At 40.3% G+C, this 11,383-nt stretch overlaps 1 protein-coding gene across 1 annotated transcript in view; it reads left to right on the plus strand.

Annotated features, from left to right (window-relative positions):
- The window catches only part of RBMS3 (RNA binding motif single stranded interacting protein 3), a 348,682-nt gene extending 339,495 nt beyond the window's left edge, over positions 1 to 9,187 (plus strand). Inside the window, exons 12-13 of the mRNA XM_035890699.1 lie at positions 6,148 to 6,228; positions 9,104 to 9,187. Of these exons, the coding sequence (XP_035746592.1) occupies positions 6,148 to 6,228; positions 9,104 to 9,187 (165 nt within the window). The remainder of the gene's footprint in view (positions 1 to 6,147; positions 6,229 to 9,103) is intronic.
- The last annotated feature ends 2,196 nt before the right edge of the window (positions 9,188 to 11,383 follow it).

An 11,383-nucleotide genomic window follows, 5' to 3' on the forward strand; every position in this document is an offset into this window, starting at 1 on the left:
TTTGAAAGTGGGAGGGCAGGTTTCCTTCATGGAAAAAAAATAAAAGATTATAAAAATAAGTCCAGCCAACAGTCTCATTTCCTTCAGTTTTCCAGCAATGCAAATGTTTTCACATAATTCTGTTAGTGATGCAGTGTCTAGACTTCTCAGATGGTTTTAAAAAAACACAAGCAAACCCTGGCATTAATTCTGAGAATCCTAAAAAGCTAAGTCATTATCACTGTGCTATAGCTCATGCAGTGATATGAAACCACAAATAGCCAGTGCAGACCAGACTCTGGAATCCTTGCTCAATTAAGACGCCTGGGTTAGCATTTACACGCATAAGACATCCCATTTAATCTCCTTTCAGCAGGCTGCTGTGGTGTAAATGCTTACCAGCATATGCTGGTACAAGGACTCTGCAATTTGGCTCTCACCTTGACTGAAAAGGCTCTGTGCCTTCTCAGGAGCATGATGGTTGTTAAAATCAGGAAAGCAATCTTTGATTCTTGCTACAGATATACATTTTTATAAGAACGAAGCGAAACACCAGAAAGCAGCATTTGCACGTTGATTTTATAAAAGTCCGCTTTTTTAACATTTATTCCTTGCTCATTGCCCTTTGTCCTTAGTAAGCCTACTAATTCTGGGGAAGTGTTGTTCAAGGTTTCCAAATCTACTGCGAACTTACATGTTAATGTCTCATTTTGTACATTCTCTCTGATTTTCTTCATACCAGGAAACTTATTCAACGTTGATCAGGTTATCAACTGTTGTCACGCTGTAAAATGTCATGGTTCCCATAGTAGCAAAGAGAGTTAACGTATATCCAGTAGCCACCTCCTAATCACAGCTGTGTTATTTTATAGGCAATGGGGCTTGTAAATATAACTGTACTTTAAGGTAGTTTCTTACACTTTCTGTTATGGATAACCTTCAGAATTTAAACAAAGTGCGTGGCCAAAGTCTTCTGGCAATGTAAATAAAAATTGTTTGGTCTTGCAAGAGGCACTTACTCTTTCAGGCACTGTCTCAGCTGAAATTCAGTAACTAATAACCTGTGCAAGAGGTGCTTGCTATGTATCTCAGCTGTTAGGCCCTTGCCTGGCCCTGCATTAACCTGGGCCCAAGAAAGGCAGAGGTTTGCTGGGGCAAGTGAATAAATGGACATTACCTGTGCCATAGTCTCAATGTAAAAGCTCCTGCAAATTCCCTGCAGGTCATTCAGCTCCACCTTTGATGGGTGAAATGTGTTACCCTACTGCGACACGCTCCCTCGCCCTGCCTGGTGTAGGCAGCTGCCTTCCTCTTGGGTTTTTTCTTCCCAATGCCTGCCACTTTTACAGGTTTAGAGTTTGCTGCAGGCTCAACAGGAGTCTTGCTGGGGCCAGGCTGGGGTACCCCACCGTTTGCAGATCTGTAAGAATGGATGCTGCTCTCTGAATTAAACAAGATCCTTCTCACAGTTTCGTTCTGTCCCCTCAACCCACCCCCTCATTCATTTGTTACCTCCTTTCCTTTAACTCTGAGTAGTGATGGAGGGTACTATCTAAAAGGAGAGCAGAGGTGTAAGTGTATACTACTGCTCTCTCATTTTCTAGCTATATATTTTTTCACATACTCAAGCAGTTTCAAAAAGGTAAAACCAAAAATCCCATGGACAATGTGTAAGCAGAGTTGTTGAGGTAGCATATAGGCCAAATGGGTGCCCTGGTAAGTGCAGTCTGAATTAGGCAGTCAGGCGTTGTAGAGCATGCATTATATTATAATACTGCACATCCTCAGTGCTGAGATCATGCATTCTGTATCCTGTATGAAGAAAATAATAGTTTACAGGCAAATTAAGAGCACGGTGCCACCAGCAATGGATCTTTTTTTTTTTTCTGTAGTAGTAATTATCAGCCTTTAAAGGATCAGAGTGCCCCAAAAGCTCCCTTATATTCTCCAGATCCATCATCTGTGCCTGTAGAGTCACTATTCATTTTACTGTCAGAAATAAGCAGCTTCTACTTTTAGACCCACAAAGCCTGTACAGTTGTGGAAGAATGAGCAGTGTTTTCTTCTGCCTTGCACATACTTTGTTGAATGACCAATCACGTTGAGCTCAAGAATCTTTAATCGTGATGGAAACATATGACAAAGAAAGAATGGATTTGGATTTTTCAGATTATCTCATTTCAGTGCTTACAATACTAATATTTAGTGGAATTAGCTGGGTGCTGCTAAGCTGAGCGTGTGAGTCATGCTGTCTCTTTTTCACACATACACATGGATAAAGAACTTCAGTGAGCATGGTTCATGGAGGCAATAAGTCTTGGTGATGGTCTTCTGACATAGATGTCTTCTTTGCTTGCCATCTGCCTACTTCCGAGTTGCGTTAGTTTCCCAAGGTAGATGGGAAGCCATATGCAGATTATGTGCATCTACAGGACCCGTGGTCCCCATGGAACTGCATCGCTACAGAGTCCCTCAGCTAAGGGATGTCCTTAGAGCAGAATCTTCATCCTGGGTGGTCCTGAGCAGGGTAGATATAAAATGTTTAACTTTTCTTCTGAATCTCACAATTCTTTTTGAAGCTCTTTTCCGCCTCCCAGCGTGGGCAGCGCTCACTCCAACCCATCCAGAGCGCGCTGTTTTACAAAATAGCTAGGTAAAGTGGCAGGGGGGCCCAGGGAGAGTCACAGATTCCAGTGGGGTCAGTGCATGCCAGGTAGGGAAGCTACTGAAAAGCAAGGTTCAGGAAGCTTTCTGCTGACAACCAACCGTGAATATGCATAACAAGAAATTCAACTCTTGCATTATCCAAAGCCGTTGATGCAAGTATTGACACTGACATTGTACCTTAGCACTGTGTAATCTTTAATGTATTTACCCTGTGAGATCAGAGAATTAGGATTATGTAGTTCATAAAGGAAAGAAATACATGTGAACTTGATTTGGCTCATGTCAGTTATAACAAAAATTAATCTGTCCTCCTTTTTCATTATACTGTTAGTAAACAAAAAGCTAAAGCAGCTTCTGAGCGCTCAGCTTCCCATGGTGAAAACAGATCCAGCAGGGCAGACGCTCCTGAATTCATGCAGTCTCAGCTATGACTCCCTGTGCATGTGAAGGGACTTCAGATACTTAAGACCAATTGTGTATCTGTGCGAATTAAACCCTAGTTGTCCTTTATTGTTCTGTAAAGTTTTTTACAGAAGCCTCAGTGGATCCTTAAGTGAGAGTCTGGAGTCTGAGAATCAGTTCCAAGCCCCGATAACATGTTTAATTGTTGACCTGGTTACTCTTTTCTGAAATGATGAAGGTTTCTTTATATTCATATAGCCAAATACATTGAATATGTTTGGATATTCCACTGAAGGGCACAGTGTGTGTGCCTGTAATCCAGACCAGTCTGCTGCTGTGTGGTCAGGGGCCAGTTCTTAAGCACCAGTATTCTGTAGGATTGAGCCTTGGCTAACTTTTACTAGGACCAAATTCTTTGCCACGAAAACTGTGACTTCATTTATGCTATTGGTGGAACTAATTTGGCCCATATAATTTGTTTTAATTGTAGAGCTCTAAATGATTTAACCAAAAGATTGAACCACTGTTACAGTGGACATTTAGACAAGCTGCATATGTTATATACAGGGGAGAAGTCACATTCCTACAGTTCTTAAGGGGATCGGGTAAGTAACTGGATGGCCTTGGTCTCCAGTACTGTAAATCAGCTGCTGTTTGGCTGAATTCAGGTAAAATTCATGCAAAAAAATTAAACGAGGAGAGTATGGGGAGGTGTGAGTGTCTGGAAAGACCAGGGCAAGCAGGGGTTGACCAGGGCCACCAGTCACACTCAAGTCAACAGAAAATTTTCCCCGGAGATTGTGTAGCAGTGAAGGAAGCAACATGAAGTAGCCTGGTGAGTCAGATCAGGGTCTGTCTCAAGAGGAAAACGTTAACAATAGGGGTAAGAAACTGGACGGCTACCGAGAGCAGTGCTTGCAGAGCCAGCAAAGACACCAGTGAATTCCTGGACAGTTTCAGTTGTTGTGCTACAGAACTCAATGCCAAAGGATTTAGCAAAAAGTGGAGAGGTCTGAATTAAAAGGCAGTTGAATAATTGGGTATCTGTATTAAAACTCCTATGTGTTTGTGTGTAAGGTAAGGGAATGGCAGACAACTGCATCATACAAGAGGCTGAGCGCTGATCTTCTGTTGGGTTCAGGGAAGAACTCTGAGGAAGTCCAAGTTGAATGAGACCACTTTATTTTTTAAATTAACAGTTTTAATTAAAATTATATATTTTTGTCTGAGAGAAGCTAGCCTGCATAGGTATTTCAAACCCTTGTAGGTCTTTGCAGAACTGTAAGAATGAGCACTTCAGGTTAATGTTAAATATTGACACATTTAGAACAATGCTACACAGCAGATGTCATCCCAACATGTGACGGCAACATTACAAAGCAGAATGAATGAAGCGGAAGCAGCTCTGGAACACCCTGCTGTAACATTCTCATTAGCTCCTAATCCGTAAGGCAGGAGAATAGCCCGACTGTACTGAGTACAATAGGGATAGTTGGCCTAATGTCTTTGGTGGGTTAGCATTCATAAAAACACTATTGAATCCAATTCTGTTTCTGAAGAACAAGGAAAAGGAGCTGCAGAAAATCATGGCCTGATACAGGCACACAGACCCTGGGGACACTCTCGTCTCCTCAAGTTAAGGAAAACACTGAATTTTAGCAACAATATTGTAATGGCTTTCAACACAGTATGCTACTCATATTGCAAGTGTACATTCTATGTCATCTATGTTCCTCACTGATTTTTTTTTTTCTGTAGAGAACAATTCCATTGAAGTAATTTTTCTTTTACCTGAATGAAGACTTTAGAATTTAGCTGTGGGATCCGTAAATACGCTGTTCTCATTCCCTAAGGCCTTTCTCCAGCGTTGCTGCAGAGTCTGCGCCCCTCTATGCAATTTCATAATGCATGTTTGTGACAGGCATATCAACCCATCCAGTTAGTTTAGAATTGAGGTGAGAGAGTGCTTTAAATGTAAATTTTACTATAAACAGCGGAATAAAATCTTGCAAGCACTTCCTAGCTCTGCCAGGAAGCAAAGCTATATTTAACTCATTTTAAAATTCATCAAATACATTCTGGGCTGATTCAGATCTTCGGTGTGTCTTTGAAGATAACATGTAGTGGAAGTGTCATACAGTCAGTTGTGGGATTGGGCACATTCTGAGATCCTTGTCAGTGGAGACATGCAGTTGCATCCAGTTACAAGACTGGATTGTAGAAAGAAAAGTACATATAGACCTGACGACTTAATATTGATACTTTATTTGAAGATTTGAACAATATCTGTTGCGTTCGGTCTAAGAGTTTTTAAAGAAGTGCTGTATATAAAGAGATTAGTGCCGTACCAATGCCGAAATTCACATGCACTCATGAATTTTAAAAAAGGTTGTCTTGTAGGGCTTGCTAGAGAGAGTATTTTAGAGAAGTTAATACAAAGTGTTGCTACAAAAATAATTTGCAGAAGTTTCAAAATGCATAGAAAAGATCCCTGGATATTAAGAATAAGCCTTAAGAATTTAGCTAGGTATTCTGTGTACAAAATGAGAAACTCTCAGATCTTCCTCTTCCTTTTTTTTTCCTGTCTTGGATTGCACCTCCCTGCAGCTTTGTATCCCTGTAAACTTGACTGCTGTTATTGATAGGGTTAAATATAAACTGGAATAAACCTGTCAAATTTCATGCTTCATTTTTTGAAAGCATCATTAAGAAAGATGAATAAGATTCCAAAAGATTGTTTAAACTGTTTGTATCTGTAACCACTATATATATGCTGCTATCGTGTCTTTACTGGTTCTTTTGTAAGTACAAATAGGAGTCTCTCAATGTTAGAAGCCATGTGAGCAATCTGAATCTATCAGCAAGATGTTTTCTGTTGCCTATGTTCAGATATAACCTGACTTTGAAGTTCAAGATTATGATTTTTAATAGCTAGGTAATTCCTACCATTGCCTAAAATCCTTAACTGGAAGAAGTAATAGGCTATACACTAACCAACAAACTCTGAACAGGAAATTGAAACAGTGTCACGCTTCTAATATGGCTTTATGCATCTTGATTTTGATTTTCTAATGCTCATTTGCCTTTGATTTGTTCTAGTACATGACTGCTGCTGCACCTATGCAAGGGACCTACATTCCCCAGTACACTCCTGTGCCTCCAACAGCTGTCCCTATTGAAGTAAGTGTATCTCCATCCGTGAAAGTAGAGTGAAGGGGTAGCAGAACTCTTTATCTGTTATGCCTCCTTGCACCTCTTGTTTGAAAGGGGGCTAAAGTTACTTTACAGAATGGTGGCTGGAAGCTTCCAGCTTTTAAAATTAGGACTGCACATTTCTTTCTCTTTTTCTTTTAGTTTCTTTCATCTTTCTTTCTTTCTTTCTTTCTTTCTTTCTTTCTTTCTTTCTTTCTTTCTTTCTTCCTTTCTTCCTCTCTTCCTCTCTTCCTTTCTTCCTTTCTTCCTTTCTTTCTTTCTCTTTCTTTCTTTTTCTTTCTTTCTTTTTCTTTCTTTCTTTCTCTTTCTTTTTTTCTTTCTTTCTTTCCTTCTTTTTCTTTCTTTCTTCCTGTCTTTCTTTTCTTTCTTTTTCTTTCCTTCTTTCTTTCCTTCTCTCTTTCCTTCTTTCTTTCCTTCTCTCTTTCTCTCTTTTTCCTTCCTTTTTTTCTTTTCCCCCCTTTTTTTTAATTACTCGCAAGGGCTCTTGCTTTGCATTTGTTTTGTTGTACAGCAGGACATGGAATTAAAACATCAGTGATTATGACTATTTTTTCCCCATGTACTTGGGAGGGAGATGGGAAGAGACAGGAAAACAAACCCAGCAGGCAGACCACGAACCCAAAAGAGATTCCAAGAAGAGAAGATTGCAAGAGGGTTTGATGCGGTCCTTAGCAAGTATAGGTAATTGCTGAAACATTTAGCCACCAGAAAAAGTGATTGAGCAATGGAAACCTTCCTCTTGTATATACAGACGTGGAGGATGCTGCACTGACTGAGTGCTTTTCATCCTTGAGGAAGGATTCGCTCCCTCCCTCCTTGGGGCTGAGTCATGCTGATGACAGTCTAATGAGTAAGTATTTACTCAACCCTGTAGACCACAAGCTGCCGGGAGAGCGTCAGCTTGGCCTCCACTTCTGTGAAGCTTCATAAGGGCCGCTGGGCACAGCGAGAGGAGGGAGCCTTGGCATCCTCTTCCCTATGTGCTTCTCTTTGGTGCTACCCTCTTTTATTAATAACTTCTCCCCTATTCTGGGGTGATGAGAGGAGTGCCAGGGTCTCTGTACTTCTGTCTTCGGCTGTGTGGACTTTGGAGTTTGTGCTATTACTACTCTGTGCTTTGAGGATGCTGAGTTAGTGGTACTGTTGGCGTGGCTCCACCAGCAGTCAAGTGGACTCATCCTGGTTTCTCCTGGTTCTTTACAATTACTGAGATTCCCAGATGGAGTCCCACAGGAAAGGCTGCTACTGTTCTGGCATACTGAGCTGGTCATGTTTTAGTCTTTTTTGCCTCGGGATAATTTTGCCCTAAACCTTCTCTGTTTACAAACGGGACATGGGTGCCTCTTTTCAGTTGCCATTTTCAGGTATTAAACTGGTACATACAAATCCAAATAAAAGGAGATGGGTGGGATGGAGAGTGGCGCATACAGCAATACTGGCTGCATACTGTGCTGACCAGTGCAAATGAGAAATTAAGTTAATTCTTCCTGAGCCCTCCTCCCCATCATCCACTGGTATATTCATGCCTGCTAAAGTAAGATGATGTCATAATTATCTACTATAATAATCAAAATATTATCTGAATATATAGCCTGTCTTGCTCTGATCCAGTGATGATGATTATTGTTAATGTTTATCTGTATTCATGTAGCATCATGAAGCAGGACCATACTATGCTGGATGCTCCACAAGCAGAGACCAAAAAATACAGTCTCTGCCCCGGAGACCTTACAATCTCAAGATGAGATGGACAAAAGGAGAAGGATAAAGACAAGGAAGTAGACAGAAAAAGATAATACTGACAGTCTGTTAAACAATAGATATGAAGAATTGCTGAAAAATGCAACTGATACTTTTAACAGATAATTTAAAATAAACTACCGGTTGTTTACACAGGACTCAAATTAAAACAAAGCAAGTGCTTTGTGCTCCCTCTTCTGGCCCTGTTGTGTGCAATACATTAATAAAGCGTGTTCCCTGAAGAGACCTGCTAGGGGTATTCATGTGACCAACATGCCAAGCATGAGAGTAAAGGAAAGAAAATACAGCTTACTTTGAAAGTGTACAAAAACACTTAAAAATAGTATTATTCAGACCATCTAAATAGGAGAAGAAATAGTGCATAATGTTAAATACATACATATAATCTTTTGTGTGTTTACTTATCTATTTTTTGCAAACATATAAATAAAACAAAACTTCATTGGAGCTTTGACTTAACAGATAAAAAGTCCTTGGTGGGAAGGAAATTTATTTTTGAAAGGAACATGCATAAAAGCAGTGAGTAGAAGAGCGCAGTGTTTTTCTAAAGGCAGCTAAAATTCTGTGTAGTAAAGCAGAGAGCAGTGGGCCTAGATTCTGCCTTTATTGCATTGCAAATCAAACAAAATAAATGTGAACTCACTGTGAGGTTGGGGTAGGTAAGTGAAAAACAGAAGAGCCATACATGTGTTGTAAAAAAGATGAGAGGCAAAGTCCAGACTCCACTGAAGTCAGAAGTTTGGCCTCTGGCTTTGAATGGGCAGGGAACTGCTCTGAAAGGTGGAGGTATTTTCCACTGCAGCCTGTGAGAGCAAAGTACTACAGGGGCTGGTATGCCAAGGAAGCTTCTTGTTGCTGGGTTAACTCTCTAAAACTGATGGAGTTTGTTGTGTTAGCATGTGGTTCTGCTATCTCAAACTCTCTCAACCGCTAGAGAAATACAGGAATGGTGAGCTGGTACTGGGCTCTTTTATGTAATTCACGGCAGTGAGTAAAATTAGTAAGTTTTTCATGTTCTCATTTGATTCCCTAGGGTGTTGTTGCTGATGCTTCTCCACAGACAGTAGCATCTTCATCACAGGAAGCCAGTGGTCAACAGCAACAGATGACAGTGGAAACATCCAGTGAACATGCGCCTGCATATTCTTACCAACAGTCTAAGTAAGTAGTCATACGCTTTATAACCAGAAGGTTTTGTTTCTTGATTATAGCAGGCCAAATTCTGCTCCCTATTTCAGCAATATAAATTCTGAGTAGCTTCGTTAAGTTCAGATGAATTCTGGATATATAGCAGTGTAATTAGCAAAAGGTTTTGGCTGATGGCCTCACCTTGGCAAAAAGTCCTTGAGTTCCTGCCTGCAATGATATGCTCTCTCACTGTCTGCTGCTTTTCTGGACTCAGAAGGATCTCAACAACTGCGTTAACAATCATCACGCTGGGCTAAAGCAGCATCTGGCGCCAGAGGTTAAAAAGAGCTTAAATTTTGCAGTGGTGAAAACACTGGCACAGTACACACATAAAGGTTTCATTCTGAAAGTGTAGCTAGTGAAGCAGTATAAAATGCCCCAAGTTGGTATTTGTGATTGTGCAAAACTGGTGCCATGCAGACAGTGAGTGGGCAAGAACTGGCAATGGAACGAAGAAGGGATAAGATAGGGATGGGGAGAAGCACTGCTCTGTCTTTCTCCTGTCCTCTGCTCCCTTTGTTTGCTTCCCGTGGAATACCTTGGAAAATTCAAAATTTATACACTGACAGATGGATCTAGAACGCCTAAAAAGTCCCTTCACCTTCAGAATAATCCTCAAATACTCCTTCTCTTTGCCACAGTAAAACTGATCCTTGCAAAGGGAAGGTTACTTAGTGGCAGGGTACTCACCAGGACCAGTGGACAGATTCTAGGAAGGACCCCAAACCCTGTCCTTGATTAATACATGTATATTGAACACCAGTATCACTGTGAAAAGAGAATTACACATTTTTTATCTTGGAGAAGGAAGTAGACAAATAATCAGAAAAGAAACATGTTAGAGATGTCAGTCACTGCATCATGGCGTAGTGCTTATAGAGGCATAAGATATGAGCTGGTATAGGAAAGATTAGAATTATGTTAGATACGGTTTCAGATCACACAATGTCCCTTTTTGACCGCCATAAAACATAAGACCTCACTATTTCTTATGTCACTCCCATATTTGTCTATATGTACATATTACAAAAGCAATTGATCACAAGCTTTTTGTTGATGCACCCAATTGGAGACACAGCCTATGCATGTGTATCCCTTCTAGCCATCAGTCTCTCTAGTACCTGTAAATAAATGATGGCAAAATATTTATAGAATGTAATGGGCAAAGGTAGAAATACATGCGACCGTACCATCCTGTTGGCTTGTTTTGGTGGCTGTGTTCTGTAGGAGTTTGGATCTGACCATTCCCGTGTTCCAGTTCCCTTTCGCTTGAATCTGAAAGCAGAAGGACTTAGGTTCAGAAGCCCTCATAAGGTAGCTGTGAGCAGTGGATTCTGGCATTTTTCCCACATAGGAGGAAACCACATTGCAATTTGTTGCTGAAATGGGTGCCGTGTTTCTTGCCAGTGTGGTGAATTCCCATCTTCTTTGAGAATGAGATCCCTCATCTTTCCTTGTCAGCTACTGCCTTGTTGCAATGATGCACACACTTCTAATGGCACTGGCACTTATATTCAGAGGATTTTCTTTCTTTTTTAATCACACAGGCAGATCCACTACAGATTTTTTATTATGATTATTTCAGTGTTTTTTTCTGAAATGTGCCCTCTATTTATATCTGCCAGTTGCAGGCAGAAATGCAAAATGTGCGAAGCTGCAGAAACAAACCAAGATATACACAATCTCAGTCTTAAAAAAAAACCCAACTTCTGCTGGAATATTTCAGTAATCTTTAATATAAACTCAAGTGAAGTTATTTTGTAATTAAAATATAATTGTTTTAATCTGGTCTTCGAAGGGCATATTTATTAACAGCAAGCATCATGCCCAATATACAACACCTGTTTTCAAAGTGAGATGAGAGGGAGTCATTAACATGACCAAACAATGGTTTTGTCACTATAAAACTATTTCATAGGAGCTGATCAGTCAGGAGGAAAGTTATAACAGTGTATTTCATTATATTTATTTTCTTTGCAACAATCATGAAATTGCAGGCAACGAAGGAGAGGCAATGTACTCAGAATGAACTGGGTGGTATAAGGACTCTGTACTCTCTTTGTAAGTAAAAATAAACCATGAGACTTAAAATTTAAGTTCCATTTTTTTAATCAGCATACACGTTCTTTTATTTAATATGCTGGCTGCTGTACTTGAGGATCCCACCCATAGA

The sequence above is a fragment of the Egretta garzetta genome, unplaced genomic scaffold, assembly GCF_000687185.1.
Source record: "Egretta garzetta isolate BGI_Z169 unplaced genomic scaffold, ASM68718v1 scaffold313, whole genome shotgun sequence".
NCBI classification, from domain to species: Eukaryota; Metazoa; Chordata; class Aves; order Pelecaniformes; family Ardeidae; genus Egretta; species Egretta garzetta.